This window comes from Dromiciops gliroides, chromosome 3, assembly GCF_019393635.1.
Source record: "Dromiciops gliroides isolate mDroGli1 chromosome 3, mDroGli1.pri, whole genome shotgun sequence".
Lineage (NCBI taxonomy): Eukaryota > Metazoa > Chordata > Mammalia > Microbiotheria > Microbiotheriidae > Dromiciops > Dromiciops gliroides.
In genome coordinates, this window is record NC_057863.1 from 551779821 (window position 1) to 551802720 (window position 22900).

Genomic DNA, 22900 nt, shown 5'->3' on the forward strand with positions numbered 1-22900 from the left:
GGATTGCAACTGGAAGAAAGGAAGGAAGGAAGCAAGGAAGGAAGGAAGGAAAGAAGGAAGGAAGGAAGGAAGAAGGAATGCAATCATGGGCTGCATTAAGAAGTAGTCACAGTATGCAGATTGAAGGAGGAAATAATCCTGCTCCCCCCTCTTCTTGCCTTAGTCTTCAATCACTGGCCAGAACCACCACTTTGGGGGAATGCTGTAGAGTGTAGTTTTGTTAGGAATATATGACAAATCCATAAATCTCACCATTTAAAAAAAGGAACATAAATTTGACTGGACTATGACTCCATGAATTTCAGGCACAGGCTGCCAAGGCTGTTGAAATAGTAAGCTCTTAGTGAGTAAGGCCCTCGATCCTAGCTCTGGCTACAAAGGTGCTTCCAGACACCTCCTGCCACAAGAAAGCACAGTGTATTTCAAAGCCCAAGACGTGATACCAGAGGGCCAATTTTCAAGTTCCAGCTATTCTGCTAAACGTTTTGTCAAGTCTGAGGAAAACTGCATTAAATTCTCTGAACCTCAGTATGCCTCATCTGTAAAATGGAAATAATAATCCTTGACTATCTACAGGACCTCACAGGACCATGGTCAGAGAGAACTGTTATGTGAACCCTGAAGTGACATGGAAATGTGAGCTATTATGATTATCATCATTAGAATATCACCACAATCCCCCCTCCTTGAAATTATAGTAGTAATACCAGTGCTACTGATTTCTTCTAGGAGCAAACCGTTTTGCAAACCAAGACACACTGGACAAAGGGGAGTTTATCGATGTTTTCATCAATACAGCAAGCAAACACTTCTATTTCCTCCCCGGGGGGATTTGTGCTCACGGTCCGGATGCCAGACAAGCTCCCCTTAGAATATCTCAGCACTTAACCTGCGTCACCAGCCCGGGACCTGGCTCTTGGGGATTCTAAATTGCACCTTAAAATCCTATCAGGATACAACTTCCTCAAAAGTGCTAGGCATTTGAGACAACCCCAAGGTAAGACAATGCAAAACAGAGTAGTCATGTGCTGCTCTATTTCAAGAATGATGTGACTGTCCAAGGGGATCTAAGCTAGACTGAATGAAGCATGTGTCGTGTGCTGCTCTGAAACAGCCACTCTCTTCATTCTTCACATCTGCTTGATGATATTTCACACTAGCTGAAAATACTGGGGATTCACAAGGGTTTTACTGTCCCTTCCCTGCCCCTAGTGTTAACCAAAGTCTGGCTCTGATGTCTTATTATGGAGGAGAGGGGAATGGCGGCTCCTGAAGGTAGTTCCAGGGAAGCAGAGGCTTAGGCAGGCCCCCTGTAACCAGCAAAGCTTTGAGCCCTGGCCAGGTGACAGACTATACATCTGCCGTCCAAGGCCTCATCTGGCCAAGTACAGAGAGGCCCATTAACTGAGGGCTGTCCACCAGAGGCCCAAGTTCCTGGCCATGGCAACACGTGGGGCCTATCTACAAAGGCACGGGATGTAAAGATGCGTCTTCCTGTTGGGAGGACCAAAACCCACAAAATCAGGGCTGTTTCAGTTCACTGAAATATTCTGACATTCTAAAGACTCGATTTTCTGAATTCAAGTTATTTAATCACTGAGAGAGTTTCACCTCTTAAATCAAAGATACTCTGTTAATGATGAGATTTTGTCGTCTTGATTTTTAGCTTGGGCAAGCCATATCCTCTCTGACTCGACATCTCCACATCTGACAAATTACAGGGTTGGACAACACGATCTCTAAGGTTCCTCCCAGCACCAACATTCTCAGGTTCTATAACTAGGGGGAACTTTTTCTTCTTTTCTATTCGATTTCATTCCACTCCATCCTCTCCTCCATTCCTGTAAAAGTCGGCCAGATGTTCAGATGACAATTTCCATAGCTACTGACAACACCTAAGCATTCTATTTTTCTAGGAAGGCAGGGAGAGTGCTGGAAGTGCATGTGCTAGGCTGAGAGTCGGAACACCTAGGTTGGCATCTTGACTCCAATTCTTTGTGGTTCAATGTCCTTGAACAAGTCACTCCCTCTTTGAGCCACATGTGTAAAATGTGGATAATGGCAGCTAGTAACAATCCAAGTTGAAACTCAAATGTAGGTTTTCCGATCCCATGAGTGTTGCTTTCCCCCTTACCAATACTCTTCTTCGCTTTGCACTGAGCCTCAGCAATATTATACTAGAGAGACTCTCGAAAGACAGGGTAGACACAATGGATTTGAGAGTCAAAAGTCCTGGGTTTTGGTGGAAGGCATTTTAGAAATGATTTGTTCACAGTTCTGTATCACTCTTTAGGGATCACAGGGTGTAGTAGTTCTCACAAGTCCTCTATAGGATTGTACTGCAAACATTACCCCCATTTTATAGAACTAGAAACCAAGGCTCAAAGAACCTAAGCAGCTTGCCCAAGGGTACATGTGTAACAAAGAGCAGCAGGGTCAGGATTCCAACTCATGTCCTCTGATTCCAAACCCAAAGCTCTTTCGATACCAATTTTGGTATTTTCGTGTGATTATGTTTCTCCAGTGAGGCAAATACACTCTTGGCAATAGTCTTGTTTTCTGTTCTCAAACTAAGTACAATTTTACTCTTTGTTGGCTTAATTATTTGCAAAGATAAATAAAATACAAGTCAGGGTCTCAATAAATATAAAAAATGTATAAAGAGGGCTTTCTACCTATCTATGCATGTGTGCATTTCTAAAGACACAGACACACAAACCCTTTACACAGTCTTCAATTACTAGCAATCATTCTCTCAATTTTGCCCAGAAATGAATTATTCTGGTTTTTTTCTTCATTTTATTATAGTTTCAATTAGGGTAACCAATTGGATAATGCTGCACCTCAAATGAAATAAAGGCATTTTGTGCAAAGAGATTCTGTCAGGGAAAAGGCAAAAACTGATAGCGATGATCAGTAAGGCAGGTAAAATGCTTTCATGGAAGATTTAAAGTGGGCAAATGGGTTTGACCCTCTGGTCTAGGCTCCTATTCTGCTCCCTTCTTTTTTTTTTTTTTTTGGTTTTTTGGTTTTTTGTTTTTTTTTTTAGTGAGGCAATTGGGGTTAAGCGACTTGCCCAGGGTCACACAGCTAGTAAGTGTTAAGTGTCTGAGGCCGGATTTGAACTCAGGTCCTCCTGAATCCAGGGCTGGTGCTCTATCCACTGCGCCACTTAGCTGCCCCTTCTGCTCCCTTCTTGAAAGGCAGAACAGTATGGTGGGTGGAGTGATGGGCCAGGAGATCTGGGTTTACATTTTTGCCTCAGTTATCTGGAAGCTATGAGCTCCTGGACAGATCAGTTAATCTCTCTAAACTCAGTCTGCCCATTTGTCAAATACAGACAATTTAAAAAACAAACAAAACCCCTCAAAACCTGCAAACTTTAAAGCACTATAGAAACAGAAATGATATAGTTATACTAGAATCCAGTGACAGATGTGGAGAACCCTGTGGGCCTCAGTTCCCTCCTCTTTGAAGGGGGGATGACAATACCAGCACTATCTATACACTTCACAGGTTTGTGGTAAGAGAAGAACGACTGGTCTAAAGGGAAATACCATAGAAAACTGAGCTACTGTTAGCATTTGTAGGCCTGATGTGGTCTGATAGCTGCAGCCTGAGCAGGGCAAGTCTGGTCCTGGGAAACAAGCACCTAGATGGGCAGTTGTTTAGGGGAAGGCTCTGCCACACCCCCCATTCAAGTTCTCTGCCCATAAAGCTGTCTCTTGAATTCCCAAACCAGGTCTGCTAACCTGCACTCTGGAGCTGAGGGGGCAGGGGCACTTCTCCCTCGAGGGTTTTGGGGGTTTTTATTTTGGGTTTCTAATTCGTCAGACAACATTCCTGACAGGTTATTAATCAGCTGGTCCCAGTGAAATCAATTAAGTTGCACATGCCGCAAAGTGTGAAAGGAGAGGTATCGCCTGGCGTCTGACTTGGCTGGATCCCACCAATGAAGCCTGTGCCCAAATTGGGTACAGACACACCTGAGATCCCAGAAACACTATCCTGAGAGTTAGCTCGCAAGGAGAGCAAGCGCAAGCTGGCCCCCGTTCCCTCCTCCCTCCTGCATCCTCTCTGGCACATATAATGTCAGTGAGGAAAGGAAGGGAAGGAGAAGGCTTTCACACTATAGAAAACTCTTCTCCACTCCAAGCCAAGGCCTCCAACCAAAAACAACCTTCTCTTCCTCTTCTTAGTGGCAGAAAAGCAGCTAAGTGTAACTGTGAATGGCATCAAGAACTGTGAATGGAATCAAGAAGACCTGAATTCAGATTCAGACACTTATCCTGGACAAGTCACTTATTAATCTGTCTCTGTTTCTCCAACTATAAAATAGGGGTAATAATAACACCTACTGCACAAGGTTGTTGTGCAGCTCCAATGAGATAATATTTGTAAAGTACTTTAGCACAGTGCCAGGGCACATAGGAGGCAGTTAATACTTGTTTCCACTCGGCTTTCCTTCCTTCTTCCTTCCCTTCCTTTCTTCCCTCCTATTTTACATATCCCAAAAGGGTGTTGTTATTCTGTTCTGTCCCCATTTGGGGTTTTCTTGGCAAATACTGGGGTGGTTTGGTATTTCCTTCTCCAGCTCATTTTACAGATGAGGAAACTGAGGCAAACAGGGTGAAGTGACTTGCCCAGGGTCACACAGCTAATAAGTATCGGAGGTTGGCTTTGAACTCATGAAGTTGAGTCTTTCTGATTCTAAGCCCAGTACTCTATCCACTGCGCCATCTTCAGATCGGTGAGAAGGGGCTGTAGTCACACTGGGATTCCAGTCCTTAAAACCTTGCCTGGGAGCAGCTAGGTGGCACAGTGGATAGAGCGCTGGTCCTGGATTCAAGAGAACCTGAGTTCAAATCCAGCCTCAGACACTTGACACTTACTAGCTGTGTGACCTTGGGCAAGTCATTTAACCCCAATTGCCTCACCAAAAAACCCCCACCCCAAAACACTCCAAAACCTCACAAAAAACTTTGCCTGCCCTCCTAGAGATTCCAACCTAGTAGAGGGAATATGGCACCACTCCACTGGGGCAGCCCTCCACTCTGATCTTCATATGATGTGCCTGTTTTCATGAACCAAACATCCAAGTGGCCAGTAGAACAGGGATTTTTTTTGTAAGAACTACAAATTAGAAAGGTTATGATAATACGATGATGATGATTGATGATGATGATGGCCAGCATTTATATTGAGGTTTAAGGCTTGCCAAGAGCTTTACAAACCTTATCTCATTTGGTTCTCACGGCAACCCTGTGAGGTAGATGCCGTTTTTCATCTCTACTTTACAGATGAAGAAACTGAGGCTGAGAGAGGTTACAAAAGATGCTTTATGCAAAGATATTCCGTAAGTGATCACACAGCCCAGGATCACAGAAACAGCCATTAAATGTCTAAGACAGAATTTGAACATAGGTTTTTCTGACTACCAGGCCTGCTGCTCTATTCACTGTGTCATCTACCTATCTCAAATGTTAAAGCAATTGATTATCATGTAGAGGTCAATCAAATAATCCACAAGCATTAGTCCCTACTTAATGTGCCTGGAATGTGACTGTGCTAGGCCCTGGGGGAGACAATGACAAAAATCAGTAATAATAACTGACTTTTATGGGGCAAATTCAAGTTTGCAAAGCATTTTATATACAAACTCTCACTCTCATTTTATATACAAACTCTCATAACAGCCAGGAAGTATTTACTGTGGGCATCATTAGCCCCATTTTGCAGATGATATCACTGAGGCTCCAAAAGGGACCAACCCATAGGTTTCACAATGGGGTTTGAAGTTCAGATCTTTCTAACTCCAGGTCTGGGGCTCCATCCACTATGCCAAAGTCACTTAGTTCTAGGCCCTTGTTTTAAATGTATGAAAATCGGGGCAGCTAGGTGGCACAGTGGATAGCGCACCTGCCCTGGAGTCAGGAGTACCTGAGTTCAAATCCGGCCTCAGACACTTAATACTTACTAGCTGTGTGACCCTGGGCAAGTCACTTAACCCCAATTGCCTCACTAAAAAATAAATAAATGAATGAATGAATGAATGAATGAATGCATGTATGAAAATCAAGGCCAAGAACAAGTAACTGACTTGCCCAAAGTCATAGAGGGAGTAAGTAGGAGAATTGGGACTAGGATCTCTTGACGCCCACCTGAGGGGTCATTCCAACATCCTCCTCTGCCTATGCACTGTTGTCTTTTTAATGTGTATTCTTGCCCTACTTCTCTGCCCTGGAGCCTTGCACTTTGTGCTAACTTAGAAAGTCTCCAACTCCCAAAAGCCATTTTTTTTTTTTTTTTGCAGGAAAGAAGAATGTCAAAATTGAGAACACTGCCCCTTTTCTTTCACCTGCCAAGGTTTTCTGACTTGGGTCGGTGTAAAAGAGGTCCCTATAAGTCAGAGAACTCTCCATTCTGTCACCATAAAACATCCACGATTCACCACCTTCCCCCTCTTACCCTGCCCCCTTCCCCATCACAACATCTGGGCCCAAGGAGAGATCCTCACATTTGTCCCCATCAGGTTTCACAACCCTAATTTAGTCAATTGTTCCACTTGGTTACAGTCTTTTAAAATCCTGGCTTCTATAATCCAGGCTATTAACTTCGCCTCTCAGATTCACATCATCTACAAACTTAATAACCGTGCCATCGATGCCTTCATCCAAGTCATTGTCAAAAGCACTGAACAGAAAAGGGTTATGGAACCCATTTTTTTATACCTTCTCAGTACCTAGTGCATGATTATTTTCTTTTCCAGGTCTCTAAGAGCATTTGATTTGTGACTCTCTCATGCATTCAGCATGGTCTATTTTCAATTCAACAATAATTCATTTAACAAATCAAACAGTTAATAAGCATGGCGCTGCCTATAGGGTACTGTGTTTGGAGGTGGGGAAGGTGAAAAGTTTAGACAAGACCTAGTCTTCACGAAACATGCAATCTAGTAAGGGGAGAGACCAGCCCTGATGATTGTAATAGACATTATATAGATATATTAGAAATGTGTGTAAAGCAATGGAAGTAAGATCTGAGGAGGGAGGGCAGCTAGATGGCACAGTGGATAGAGCACTGGCCCTGGAGTCAGGAGTACCTGAGTTCAAATCCGGCCTCAGACACTTAACACTTACTAGCTGTGTGACCCTGGGCAAGTCACTTAACCCCAATTGCTTCACTAAAAAAAAAAAAAAAAGATCTGAGGAGGAAGGTCAGAGAAGACTTCAAGGAGGCAGCTGAGTTGTGTGTCTATGTGTGTATATATATATAATATATATATGTGTGTGTGTGTGTGTGTTGTATATATACATGCACATAGTAAATGTATAGTAATGTACATATCATATATACAGTATATACACAGATACATGCTATACACACATTGCATATATAATATAGATGCACCATATATAGAAAGTCTTTATATATGTTGTATTTACATTTGAATACATTTAATTAAAAATCTGAATTATTGCCTCTGAGTAGAATATAAGCTTCCCAAAGGCAAGGATTATTTTTGTTTTATTATTGTCTGTGTAATCTCTGGTGTCTAATACAACGCTTTGCACATAGAAGACATTTATTAAATGTCTCTTGAATTGGACTGGATATAATGTAGTGAAAAAGAACATTTGAAGGAGGTCTTTCTTCTCATCTAACTAGTTTTTTTTTGTTGTTGTTTTTTTTTAGGCAATTGGGGTTAAGTGACTTGCCTAGGGTCACACAGCTAGTAATTGTCAAGTGTCTGAGGCCGGATTTGAACTCAGATACTCCTGACTCCAGGGCTGGTGCTCTATCCACTGTGCCACCTAGATGACCCCTCATCTAACTAGTTTTGAGATGCAGAAAAAAGTCAGATAGGCTACGGAAGTATCAATTTCCTCATCCATCAAATCTCTAATCTCCCTTCTCCCATTCTATGTTCTGGGTTCTAATAATCTATATTGTTAACTCCTTTCTAATTCTACCGTTGTTTGATTCTCCCAAGCTCTCGGGTCTAAGGGTAAGAACCTTAGCGATGTTCTGAGGAGCAGAAAGGAAGAGGATCACAGACACAGGGCTAGAAGGAGATTTAATGACTATGGAGACCAATCCCCTCATTTCCCAGAGAAGGAAACTGAGGCATATGGAGGTGAAGTGATATGCCCATGTCACAAGGTGAAAAAATGTTTGAGACAGGATCTGAACCCAGGTTCCCCTGACTCTAAACCCACTGCCTTATCCATCCCACCATGTTAAGCAGGGAAATAAGAAGGACCAACACAAATTCTGTGGAATAACAGGGATCTGGGAGCCATGTAAATTTTTAAAAGCGCTATTTGCCTCACTGAAGTACGGGGAACATTTGGGCAGTGACTTCAGGCATAATCTTCTCTGCTCACTGAACCGATATGTAATTCAGGCAGAGAAATACTTTTTGGCAAGCACACTGTCATTTCCTTCACATGAATTCAGTTCAACAAAACAAGCATTTATAGAGGCCCTACCTGTTTTGTGTACCACAGTAGGAGGAAGACACAAATAGCATCCCAGACACTAAGCTCATTCTGGGGTAGAGCTGAGCAGTGGGGCAGCCTCAAGCAGAGGCCCTGTGATGGCTCAGAGAACAGCAGGCAGAGAGCTGGATGCACATCATTGGCCCACGCACTGGCTTCAGGCTCTTTGCTTGGGTGCTCACCGGGAAGACCAAGGCAGGTTTTGGCAAAGGTAATCATTCAAGCCCCAATCAAGGGAGGTGAGGTAACAACGCCTTCAGATCCTCTGGTACAAGAAGCTGAGGGAGGCATCTCAAATTTCATTTCCCCTCCAGGAGCAAGGCCTGGCTACATGTGGTTCATTTAGACAGGTTTCTTCATAACCAAGTTTCAAATATGATTGTAACAAGAATGATAGTGAGTTTTTATGTGGCACTTGAAGGTTTACAGAATGCATTATAATTATTATCTCATTTAATCCTCACACTGACCCCGAGAGGTAGATGTTGCTATTATTATTCTCTTTTTAACAGATGAGGAAATTGGGGCAGACAGAGGTGAAGTGACTTGCCCAAGGTCACCTAGTTAGTGTCTGAAGTCATATTTGAACTCAGATCCTCATGACTCCAAATTCCAGTGTTTTGTTTACTGCACCACATAGTTGCCTCAAGAAACAAAATATAATCGTAACAGGGCAGGATAGGGAATTGGCAATGATGGGCAGCTTGGAGAGCGCTGAATCTGGAAATTGGGGAAAATGACTTTGAGTTCTGGCTCCGATATAAGAACTGATTGTGTAGATCTAGGTAAAGACTATTTGGTCTGGTTTTTAAAGCACTTCATAACTTGGCCTCAACACAGTTTTTCAGCTTCATTATATATAATTCTCTTTGTTTCATTCCACAATCCAGGCAAACTGGATTTCCCTGTTCCTCTCTCTTGATCCATCATCTCTGTGTTTTTGAACTAGATATTCTTCTTCATCCCCAGAACGTACTCTCTCATACCTCCACCTCTAAGAACCCTTTTCTTCCTTCAAGATGCAGAACGGGTATTACTTCTATGTTGTTGTTCAGATGTTTTCAGTCATGTCTGACTCTCAGGGACCACATTTGGGGTTTTCTTGGCAAAGACACTGGAGTGGTTTGCCATTTCCTTCTCCAGCTCATTTTACAGATGAGGAAACTGAGGCAAACAGGGTAAAGTGACTTGTCTAGTGTCACATAGCCAGCAAATGAAGTAGGATTTGAACTCACAAAGATGAGTCTTCCTGGTTCCCAGCCCAGTGATCTATCCACCTAGCTGCCCCATACCACCTTCCATAGGAAGTCTTTTCTAATCTCCCAATTGCACGTGCCTTCCCTCCCAAACTTTGATTTATCTCCTATATAGTTACACATTTGTGTGCTGTCTCCTCTGAAAGAATATAAGCTTCTTGAGAGCCAGGATTGTTTTGTTATTTTTCTAATATCTGTATTCCCCGCACCTACCAAGTATCTGCCACTCAAGAAAAGCTGACTGACTGACTGATGGACTGATTGATAGAAATAACTGCTCTTTTGGGCCTCAGATTCCTTCTCAGCAAAATGGGGATAATCAACCTTATACTACCTACCTCACAGTGCTGCTGTGAGGAGAAATGCACTATATAAGCCATAATGTACTAAAGAAAGGTGAGCTATTGTTGTTATTATCGATACTAGGCGAGGAAGCTGTTGCTGAATTGTCAATTTTCAAACACATTCTCTAAACCACCCCCTCCCTCCCTCTCCCTTGTCCTCCCTCCCTCCCACCTTCTCTCTCTCACCCTCTGTGTTTCTCTTGGTCTCTGTGTCACTAACTTTCTGTCTCACTGTGTGTCTCTGATTGTCTCCATTTTTTTTCTGTTTTTGACTCTGTCTCTGTGTGTCTGTGTCTCAGTCTCTCTCTCTCTCTGTGCCTCTGTATCCTTCTGTGGGTCTCTGTCTCTGTGCATATCTCTCCTCTCTATCTCTGTCTCCCTCCTCCCACTATCAGCTATTCATTAGAAAGAGGAAAAAGGGAGAGCTTTGTCACTATTCAGAACACATGAGTTTAGGCTACCTTAGGCATGAATTGGTGCTTAGAGAAAAGCCAAAGGGCCATATGGCTTTGCTTATGACCACTCTTCTCTATGAAGTTCTCTTTAAGCCCTTACACAGTCAATCAAATTCCCTTGATTTATTTTATCATCTCTCACATTCTGCTACTACACACATTCCTTCAACTGAATAGTGAAAACAACACTGGACAGACAAGTTAAAACATCTAGGCAGCTAAGTGGAATGGTGGAGGGAGTGATAGACTTGGGAGTCTGGAAGATTTGAGTTCAAACCCTGCCTCAGAATTTACTAGGTGTGTGACTTTGGGCAAGTCACTTACGATAATTATTGTTACCATTTATCTAGTGCTTTCAGGTTTGCAGATCACTATATATACCACACTCATACCCCGTCAACACACACACACACACACACACACACACACACACACACACACACACACACACATGTATACCTGTATAGGTGTATGTATGTATACATGCATATGTATATGTATACACACATATATACCACATATACATATACACACACACATAAACACATACTATATATGTTATCTCAATTGATCCTTGTATGTGGTATCATTATCTCCACTGTACAGAGAAGGAAAGGGCTAAGAAAGGTTAAGTGACTTGCCCAAGGTCACACAACTAGTGTGTCCCTGAGGTAGGATTTTGAATTAAGGCTCTCTGCTTTGACAATCAATTTATTTGCCTTTTCCCTCTGACTGAAGAGTAGAGCAATAAACTCTGCCCACAGCTTTCTTCTAGAGAGGGTTCAGAACTTTCCAGGTCTCTTCAATTTTCATTAGCTTCCCTGATTGGCTTCGACCCCACAAACATTATGCCCCACCCCAACATTGGTATCTCCTGGTGACTTGGGACCTTGCCCTTTCCTCTTTTCAACTTTCTGTTTTCCCCCATTAGATTATAAGCTTCTTGAGGAGAGGGAATATCTTTTTTTCTTATTTTTATCCCCAGTACTTAGCACAGTGTTTGGTGCATACTAAATACTTAATAAATATTTATTTAGATTATTTACATATCTCTGGGTCTCTATTTCCTCACTTATAAAAGCAGAGGATAATAATAGCACCTACCTTATAGGGTTATTGGGAGAATCAGATAAACAACATATGGACATTGTTTTGCAAACCTTAGAGCACTGGATAAATGCCAGCTATTGACTCCTGGGTTCTGGCCCCAATTCACTGTGTGATCTCTGGAAAGTTATTTCTCCTGTCTGGGCCCCAGTTTCTCCATTTATACAATGCACGGGAGGTTTAGGAGGGGTGATCCCTAAAACCCCAGCCGATGCTAACATTCTGCCCCCCGTGTTTACAACTTCATGTGCCTGCCCCATTTGATGAAGCTCCTTCCTCCACCGCCATCCTCCATATTTCACATTTCTGTAACCTATGTTCCAACACTCAGATGAAATGAATTTGCAAAGTCACTTGGAAAAGGACTGGCCTCCCAAGAGCTTTCATTAGCTCTCAGGAAAACCAAGCCAGGATCTTTAAAAAGCAATGAAAAGCCATGCTCACTCAAACTTCGACCACGAGGAAGCCATCTCTCAATCTGCTGGCTCGGTAACAAGGAGGAGGTTGTACCCCAGTAGACAGCTGTGTCAAGTAGATGTGGATAAAATGGAAATGGCAATCCTTTCCCTGCCTCTCCCCCAGGCTAGATTTGGGGCTCCAATGAGCAAAGAGACCTGCAAGAGCTTTGTAGATCATAAGGTGCTATAGAAATGTAAGGACCTGACAGAAAAATGACTGAACAAAAGACACAACTGTATGGCTTTAAGGTTTGCCAAATGCTTTATACAAACCATCTCATTTAACTGTCACAATCATCCTGTGGATATCAGAAGTATTAATACACCACTTTATAGATGGAGAAACTGAGGTTCAGAGATGTTAAGGGATTTACCACAAGCCCTGCCATTTATATCCTGAGGCCCTGTCCTGTAGATTGAGGGTCATGAATTCTGTGCATTCCCTCACTGTGCCCAAGAAGGTAGGAGCGATGGCAGATCAATTTTAAACAGTGCTTGATGGCTTATGCAGAGTTTTCCTTACTATAATCCAGATATCCCCATTTTATAGATTCAGTTCAAGGCAACCAAAATTGCTCATGTGATCACATGGCACCAAGTGATATGAAGGCCCCTGGACATGCTAGGGATTCAAAGACGAGACATGACACAGTCCCTTCCCAGAAGGAGAAGACCAAATACTGTACAAATGAGCACAACACGAGGCCAGGGGTGGGGGTGAGGAGAACTGTGGATCTGGAAAGGTTTCGGGGAAGGAAAGTGAGATGCCTCAATTCAAATTCACACAACTAGTATTGTAAACTCCAATAGGACAGAAGTTGTGTGTCAACTAAGTTTTGTTGTTTTTTTAATATCTCCTCTAGCGTAATGTTTTGCACAAAGTATGTGTTTAATAAATGTTTGTGAGAGAAATAAAGGAATGGAAGATGGAAGGAAAGAAACAAGGAGGGAAGGGGGAAGGGAGAAGAAGGAAAGAAGGGAAAGGAGAAAGGAGGGAGGAAATGACAAGAATGAGAAGAGAAGAAAGGGGAAGAAATGGAGAAGGGAAAGAGGGAATGGAAGAAGGAAGGGGAGAAAAAAGGAGAAAATGAAGGGAAGAGAGGGGAAGAGGGGAAGAGGAAAGGGAGAAGGGAAGGAAAGAACAAGAGGAGAAAGGAGGGAAGGAAAAGAGGAAAGAATGAAAAGGTGAAGAAGGTATGGGAGGAAGGAAGGGGAATGAAGAGAGGAATGGAGGGAAAAAGAAAAGGAGGGAAAGGAAGACAAACATGAGGGAAGAAATGAAGAAGGATTGAGGGAGAAAAGGAGAGTCAGGCAGAGGCAGGAGGCCCTCACAGGTCCCTCTGATTCTAAGTCAATCAGTCCTTCCAGTATACCATACCATGCCTCACCACATAGGGGGAGACCAAAAACCAATCTTGCTTTCCCTACAGCCTGTTGCACTTCCCATCTCTTACTTTGTTTATTCTGTCCCTTTGATATCCTGTGTCGGTTAATGGTTAAGAAACTGTGCTGTACTTTGGGCTGTCGGGCTTAATGCCCACAAATTGACAGACCCCAGTACCAGTATCAGAATGAGAACAAGATCCAAAGTAACCAGAGTTCTTCAGAACAAGAGCCAAAAAGAGGCCAGAATAAACTCACTACAGCTGCAGAGACCTGAAAAAGACAGTTTCCTGATGCTGAGACAGGAAAGACATTGCTATGTACCCATCCCTCCAGGAGGAAGGAGTTGAGGACACACCTGAATGACTTCAGCATCCATCATGGCCAACTCCCCTCATTTGACAGGAGAGGGAACTGAGGCTCATATGCCCAAAGCCAAGATTCAAACCTCTGACACCAAATATAATGCTTTTCTTACTGTGACCTGGTTGTCTGTTTGTTTGTTTGTTTGTTTGTTTTTAGTGAGGCAATTGGGGTTAAGTGACTTGCCCAGGATCACACAGCTAGTAAGTGTTAAGTGTCTGAGGCCGGATTTGAACTCAGGTACTCCTGACTCCAGGGCAGGTGCTCTATCCACTGCGCTACCTAGCTGCCCCCATGTTGTCTGTTAAATACAGAAGGAAAGAGGATGAGAGTGGGGGTGGGTAATGGAGGGGGAAGGTTGGTACGTCTCCTGAATGAGTGACTCAACTGTTCCATCCAAACCTGACTGGCATCTGCCCACACCACAGAATTGTCCTCTACCTTCCTTGGTGGCCCCACATTTCTCTGGCCATCTAATACCAACAGGCACATTCTCTTCCCTCCTCCACACTATGTTTAGAAGAGAGCTTCACTGTGTGTGCTTACATTGCAGCAGTCTAATGAGAACATCATCTGCATATGCATGCCTCACTCCCTAGTCTGAAAGCAGAGCATCCACTTTTCCAGCTGAGAGATTTAGGACTGTGGTCCCCATGCAGCAGCGGTAATGGCACTGTTTTACTTCCTTGTTGTCATGGAGATGGGTAGGGCTTGAGATGCTAGTCGGATGCTCTCTTAAATACAGAGACAATGCCTTCCCATCCCTAATCGTTTGACTTTACAAATTCTGGAAATCAGGAAAGAGAAAAACATTCAAATCCACTTAAGCCTTTAGGGAACCTCTCTCAAGCTGTCTTGTAGAACCTGTCTGCTAAACACCTGGAAAGGCACCCCCATGCTCTGGTAGCCAAAGATGGCAGTGGTTTGTACTTGACCATTTATAAAACACTTTCTTCTCCTAATATCCTTTGAGGGATATAGTACAAGGATGATTCTCCCCATTTAAAGGATAAGGAAAATAAGGTCCAGAGTGGGCACAGTATGATGCATAGTTAAATGAGTCTTTCACATTTATAACCGTCTTTTCATAGCATTCCTAAGGGGCAGGTTGTGTCTGCTTTCATCATTCCCATTTTACAAATAAGGAAATTGAATCTCAGAAAGATTCAACTCATACAATCTCACAAGGGACAGCGTTGGTCATGGAATCCAAGTTTTCCCTGACTCCGAGGCCAAAGTTCTTCTTGCTACACTTCACAATCCTTAGGTCTACAGCTAGAAGTGGCCTCAGAGGCCATCCAGCACTACCCACCTATTTCACAGAAAAGGAAACTGAGGCATAGGGAGGTGAAGAGATGTTGTCTAAGGTCGCACAGGTAGTTGGCTCTGGAGAGGAAGAATTTCAGTCTTAAGAGATAGAAGGGGTAGAATCAGGGATGTGAAATAAACATCCCAGCTTAAATCTTGCCTCTGCTGTCATGTATATTAGTATGGACAAGCCGCAGCCTTGATGGGTCTCTGCTTCTCTGTAAATAAGGAAGGTGGACCACCTGATATGTCTCAGGTCTCCTCTGGGTCCCAATCCTAACAAATGGGACCTGATTTTGTTTTCCCATAGAGGACCAGGAGAAGGGGTCACAGAGCTGAGTCCTCACCAGGAGGTTTTTCCTCCTGTGAATGGTATAAGCTAATAACAAAACAAACCACACAGTTCTCACGATCTCCCGGACAAATCTGGAACACTGAACGCCTGATCACTCGCTACAGCCGTGGGCAGTAATTCAATGAACACATTTTCAATAATGGAGATTTGATTAGGCTACGTAAGGCCATGAATGACATGCAATTATCCAATATGGTTAATGATCACAGCAAAGGAGGAGGCATGCAGGGAACCAGCATACAACGATAACAGGAGCCATATTAACTAAGTGGCTAGTATGCAGGTTTTCTGGGTGGCATTCTTGCTGAAGAACTGTTGTGAGAGAGAAAAACACAGCCATCCTTGATCCTCTCATTAAGGTCTAACAAGTGCCATGTTTTCTGCATTAGCTAGCACAAGTTCAATCGTTATGTGCCAGGCATCGCCAGATGAGTAAATCTTTTCAATGTATTGATTTATTTCACTTCCCTAAATAGGGTATTGATCCTCTCCTTCCAAAGATAAAGAAATAAAAAACACTTTTAATCTATGTAACTGGTTACAATTTTAGTTTTTGGTTGTTTTTGGTTGTTTGTTTTTAGGTTCTTTCCATGGGCAGCTAGTGGTGAAGTGGCTAGAACCCTGGGCCTGAAGTCAGGAAGAGCAGAGTTCAAATACCAACTCAGATAATTACCAGATGGACCCCAAGTCACCTAACCTGTGTCTGCCTCAATTTTCTCATCTGCAAAATGAGGATAATAGTAGCTTCAACCTTCTAGGGTTGTTGTAAGAATCAAATGAGATAAAATGTATAAAGTGCTTAGCACAGTGCCTTGCACATAGTAGGTGCTTAATGTATTTTCCTCCCTTCCTTCCTTTTTACCTTCTTCCCCTCCTTATTCTTTCTTTCCTTCCTCTCTCCCTCCTTCTATTCCTTCCACCCTTCATTCCCTCATTTCTTCTTTCCTTCCTCCCTTTCTTCTTTCCTCCCTTCATTCCTTCCACCCTTCCCTCCTTCCTTCCTTCCTTCCTTCCTCTCTCCCTTCCTTCTTCCCTTCCTTCCTTCCTTTCTTTCCTTCCTTCCCTCCTTCCAGCAAATTTCCTCTTAGGTGTCATGGTATTAGAATGGAAAGAATACTGGCTTTGTAGTTAGAAGACCAGGGTCTAAAACCCATCTCTGATGATTACTTCCAGTATGAACTTGGACAAGTCATTTTAACCTCATTTGGCCTGTTTCCTCATCTGTAAAATGAGAGGGTGGTACCAGATGGCCTCTGAGGTCCATTCCAGCTTTATACCCATGATTCTATGAGGGAAGCTATAGTGAAAAGAGCTGTGGACTCAGAGGCAAAAGATGCAAATACAAACTCTGACCCTTCTACCAACTTGCTCTATGGTCAGATCCCTTTACATCACTGAGCTGCATCATTTGTAAAATGAAAGTGTTGAGACAAATGGGTTCTCAAATAATCCTTATGCTGCAATGTCAACTGATCTAGGACCTCATTGGCATGAATGGCTCCAAACAATCTCTCTCCCAGAGTATCCATTTCTCCCCTCCCCCCATAAAGGGGAGGCCTTCCTCTGATTCTTTGAATATGTTGAATATGCAAAAGCAGCCTGTGGTTATCTTGGAGTCTGGAGAATCAGCTTGAATCCCACTATAGGTGCTTATTGGTGGTTGGTTGTATGGTGATGGACAAACTACTTAATCTCTTGGAGTTTCACTGCTTCCTGATCGATATTACAGCTACCCATATTGTCCTTGATATTAGGCCACTCCAAATCAGCCTTGCAAAAGAGGGCATCCTTCCCCCTCATCCCCTAGAAAGCACACACTTTGTATTTCCATGAGGCACTTCTCATATATTTCTGTGGTTTACAGGTATTTGTGTTTGTGTCTTAGCCCTCACCAACCCAAAGCTCCACGATGGCACTCACTGACACCTCTAGCAAATGGGCTAGATGAAGGCTTGCTGAACTGAATGGAGATGAACCGAGAGGCAGTATTGCCCAATGGGCAGAGAGGTGTCTTGGAATGAGGAAGAGAGAAGGCTGAAGCCTGCCCTCAGACACTTAGTAGCTGTAGGCCCTTGGCCAAGATACTCAGTCTCTTCCAGCCTCAGTTTCCTTACCTGGAAAAATGAGAGTTTAGACTTGATAACTGCTATGGTCCCTTCCTGCTAAATCTGTTATACTGTGAATGAGACTGGCAGTGAAAAGAATCCAGCATCTGTCTTAGCCTCATGTGGCCTGGGCTCCCAATGTTGCTCATACAAGACCTTCCCTTTCCTGCCATCCCACCATTCACCTAGCTCCATTCAGCTTGTCCGCATCCCTGAAATTATCTAAATGGTACCTCTGTTCTAATTAGCAGACCAGCTTCTGTCTCTGGCCCCCAGGGTCTGGGAACTTCGGGACAACACAAGGTGTGAGGTAGCAGACCTACCTGGTTTCCAGTGGGATGTTACTGTTGAGTAACCAGTTATCTTGCGCATGAGCGGACTCTGGGGGGCCGACGGGGTGCTCTCCGGAAAGAGAGTGGTCTGTCGGTGCTGGGCTGGGGTTGCTACGTGGCGTGAAGTTCCCTCGATTCAGGGAGTTGATGGAGGCCGCGTGATGCTGGTTGGGGGTGTGGGCGTGAGACAGTGGAGGAGGTGGAGTCCTCAACCTGGACGGGTTCTGAAGGCTTGCTGGGTGATCTAGGAGACAAACAGGCCTGTCAGGTCAGGGACCCAGATAGAACCTTGGGCATTTTCAGCAGGGAGAGGAAACACAGTTAGTTCAATGTGGCACAGAAGCAATAATATATTGTTACAGCTCTGGTTGATAGAGCGCTGTCAAATTTTGCAAAGGATTATTATCTACCCAATGAGGAAGATGAGGGTAACAGGGAAAACACACCTCTAGAAAGCGCTTTATGGTTTACAAAATGCATTCTTCACAAAAACCCTAGAATCTCCAGATGCCTTCAAAATGAAGTTCAAAAGCCACTTCTACAGGAAGCCTTCCCCAATTACCAGGGCTAATAGTGCCCCCTTTTATATTTGCGAGTTGAAAATAAAAGCCGTACATGATAGTGTACATGAAAGCACTTTGTAAACTATAACAGACTGTATCAATGCAAGGGATTCTTATTATTTGGAAGGAATTGAGTACAACACACCAAAAAACAACCCAACAGTCTGAGAAGACCCTATTTGAACTCAGGTCTTCCTTACTCTAAGTCCAGAGCTTTATTATCCATTGAGCCCCAAGCTGTATCTTTCTCCTCAGCATCCTGGAATGGATTCTGGAGGCCGGGGTTTAAATTTTGGCTCATACACTTATCACCTATGTCATTCTGGGCAAATTAGCCTCCTCATTTATAAGATGGGAACTAACAATCCTCATTTTCCCTGCTTCACAGGAGAGTGTGAGGAAGTGGCTTGTAATCATCAAGATCTAAGGAAATAGGAATTCCTATTACTGTTATTACAAAGAGCAGACCCAAATGCATTTAGCCTGGGGAATGCAAATTTACACAGGGCCTTATCCCAGGGGAAGCAGTCTCCCAAACACTTTCTTTTGAATTCTCTGAGCAAATTTAGGAGTTGGTGGCAGAGAGATGGACACTTCAAATTAGAAGGAAGTCCTCATTCCGTGGGTGCCACGTGATTTACCCCAGACTGACTTTCTGTGTGTGTCTAGGGACTCCACAGACTTGGCTGAAGACCAAAAAAGACAGGGTTTTCATTAAATAAACCAGCTGCCCCAGAAACAGAGGTTATGACACTGTTGGGCTTTAAATCTGCAATGTTGTGTTTGGACAGAATCACCGAGGTCTAAGAAACTTATTGAAATTGATATACTTTCTTCCCCCCCTCCCCCACAACCAGGCTGAGGGGCATAGATGGCAAAACTGACCTCTGAGGGTGAGAGGAAAGAGGGGAGTCACAGATCTGGGAGGACCCTAGACTGTGCTGGGTCAATGAGTCTATCCAAGTTCCTAGGAGCTGTTAATTGAGACAGACAGTATCTCAAACTTGAGCAAACAAGGCACCAGGCTGCCTTGGGTGAGTGATAATGGATCACCAAACCTCTCACCTCCAAGCCACTGTCTGGAACCCAAACCAAGCAAATAGGAAGTATTGCAGAGGACTTTTTACCATCTTCAGCATTTATTCAGTCAAGTCATTGATGCATTCATTCATGTAGCAAATACTAATTAAGCACCTACTATGTGTAGGGACATACTGTGTGCTAGAAGAAATACAAAGACAAAAGACAGTCCCTGCCACCACAGAGGTTATAGACAAGAAACAAACGTATATAATATGAGGTCTAAACAAAGCGCTATGGGAAGTCCATGGAAGATAATCGTTATTGACAGTAAGGATCACAGTAGACTGCCTAGAGGAGTTGGCATTTTTAGTTGGGCTTTACTAGAAAGGGTAAGAATTCAGGTCCTGAAGAGAAGTCGGGACATCCCAGGTATAGAGAATGGAGTGAGCAAAGGGATACGAGTGGGGAAGTGAGGGTGTATTCAGGAAACTGAAAAGCCCAGCTGTCCGGATTGGAACAACATGGTAAAAACTAGTAAGATAGGGTTTTAAGTCCATGCTGTATGAGGACCAATAAATGCACTGGAAATAGAAGGGGGAAAAAGTCTGGGGGTGGTGGAGATAGGCATGATAACCATCTGCAATTATCTGAAGGATTGTCATGAAAAGTCTGTTAGATTTCACTTCATGAGGTCAAATCCGGCCTCAGACACTTATCAGCTGTGTGACCCTGAGCAATTCACTTCACCTTCTTTGCCTCAGCTTTCTCATCTGTAAAATGGAGAAAGAAAAGGCAAACAACTCTAGTATCCCTGCCCAGAAAACCCCAAAAGGAGCCCCGCAGAGTCCGACATGACTAAACAACAACAACAATATGAGGAGGAAGGATTAGATTTGTTCTCTTTGGTCCTAGAGGGGAGAACTAAGACTAAAGAGAAGGCACAGGAGGGATAAAACTAGATTGTACAAAAGGAAAACAAACCAACCCTCCTTACAATTAGACTTGTCTGAAAGTGAGACGGGTTGTCTTGGAATATGATGGGTTCCCACTTACCAGAGGACCTCAAGCTAAGGCTGTGGTACAACTCGTCTTGAGCTGGAGAGCAGATTCTTGGTCCAAGAAAAACTGGCACAGGTGGTTTCTAGGGTCCTTCCCATGCCAGCAATTCTGGGACTCTCCACTAGTACCACACTGTGTGATGTAGGACCATAAAGACCACAACATTTTCCTTCAGCTCAGAGTGTAAAATGCCCTTATCCCTAAGAACACGAGGATCATAGGATTCAGAACAGAAAAGTATCTTAGGATTTACTCAGTACAAAGCACCCGTTTTATTTTTTTTTTAATTATTGCCCTGTGTCCTCACTTTGAGATTATAGGGGGATGGAAGAACGGCGCTGGGACAGCAAACTTCTGCGCACCCCTCTGGAGTGAACCAAAACGACCCAAACAAATATGTAGAGACATTTAAAACATAGAAGCAGACAATGTACGCAATGTTGTGGTCCCTCATCTCTCTGTCATGTGGAAGCAGGAAGGTTTCATCATTTTCTTTCTAGAGCCTTTACTGGTTTTCCATGTTTCAAGAGTTCAGCTTCCTTTTAATGATACTTTAAAAAAATTGACATTGTTGTTTTCATCTTCTTTCATAATTACAAACTGCTATCCAATCAGTTGGCCCAACAAGGCACCAACAATGTATTAGTGTACCTGTCTTCCTTCAGTCCTTCTAACATGGACCATTCCCATTTTTTGGTCATCTTCAGCAACTTCAGCATTGTTTTAATTTGCGTTTCTCTTACCATTAGTGACCCATTCACTTTGCTGAGGGAGTAAATGAAACTTGTAGAGGGGAAGAGATATGCTTAAGGTCACAGTCCAAATCCAGGGTTCTTTCTACTACACTAAATGGCTAAAATAAACAAGAGGATGGCGGTCATGATTTAATATTCGGATTAAAAGCAGATGAGACCTATTTTAGCCCAGATTCTCCAAACAAAGCCATACATGGGGCTTCTCAACAGGCCTAAAGGTGAAAGCCCATTTCGGTCCTAGATAAACACTTGCATCCTGAACTCAGCAAAATAAGGATGTGCTGCCAAATTCCATAACTCTTCATCTGACAGTCAGAAACCTGAAGGGAATGAGGCCCTTGTGTTGTTCAATCAGTCAGCAGTATTTATGGGACACACACTATAGTGCAAGTCAGAAGTCACGGTCTCTATTCTCAAGAAGTTTTTAATTTAAAGGAGGTGGGCAGAGGGGAAGGAAAAGACAGCAGGAAGGACAACCCTATGATATCACCCACAAAGAGAGAGAGAGCAGGCTAATATCTGCACCAGGAATGACAATTAGCAAATTCACAAGGTAAGATCCTGTTTACAAGGTTATGACAAGCCAGTCATTGGAGAGATTGAAACAGTTAGTAGCAGAGAATAAATTAAAAATGTATTTAAACTTCTTTACTCCTCCATAGCCACAGCACACACTTCCATGTGTTTACGCTTGTCCTGTAATCCACCCACAAGATCTGATTCAAACAAGAATAATTCTTCATTGTAAAAAATGAAAGTGACACCCTCAGGAACCCAAGGTGGGGACGTTCATACGTGTACACCATGATCCACAGAATTCACTCATGGATACTGTGGGCCCTGGATAACATTGTACTGATGAGTATGACTTTGCTCTAACACCAATTATCTCAAAAGTATGCTTATCACTTCCACACAGAAGGGGTTAGGGGCACCCTGCCCCCATGATACTGCATAAAAAGGTTTTGGCCCTCCTTTGTAGCAAAGAAGTCTGAATTTTTTTCTTTTTCTTTTATGGGGTGTTTACAGTATTATAAAATAAAATATTTTGATATTACACAATACTATACATATTTTACATATTTCTGCGTTTCTAAACTTTTTCTGTGTCATCCGCTGGCCTTTGTGTACTGTCTGTGGCTTCTGCAAAACTCCGCCAACATTCCCATTTAATTTCTTACTCCAACTCGAGATATATCAAAGCCGAGATGGGTAAAGATGCAATGTGGAATGGATAACTATACAAAAGCCAGAGACACGGATAAGATGGCAGAGAAGTGTGGACTCTAGGGAGTCACTGGTCTGACTTGCTCTCCCATTTATGCCCACCCTCCTGTAGGACTAAGCAACCCACCAATTGAGGCAGGGTATTCCTGAATGTGGAAGGTGTATATGGATAGGGACTCTTCACTAGTTCGAGGGTCTCTGATTTTGTCCATGTGGACACCAGCTCCAACTCTACAGATCAGAAGCCCCTTCTGTGCCTCTGGGGACCTTCTGGAGTTGCTGTGGTCCCCAAAAGTTCTTCTCTAG

The 22900-nt window shown here is 43.2% G+C and overlaps 1 protein-coding gene across 1 annotated transcript in view; it reads right to left on the reverse strand.

The window, feature by feature from the left end:
- TENM4 (teneurin transmembrane protein 4) overlaps positions 1–22900 on the reverse strand; it is a 1214428-nt gene that overhangs the window by 339426 nt on the left and 852102 nt on the right. The window contains 1 exon segment of the mRNA XM_043992715.1: positions 17959–18211. Within this exon segment, the coding sequence (XP_043848650.1) occupies positions 17959–18211 (253 nt within the window).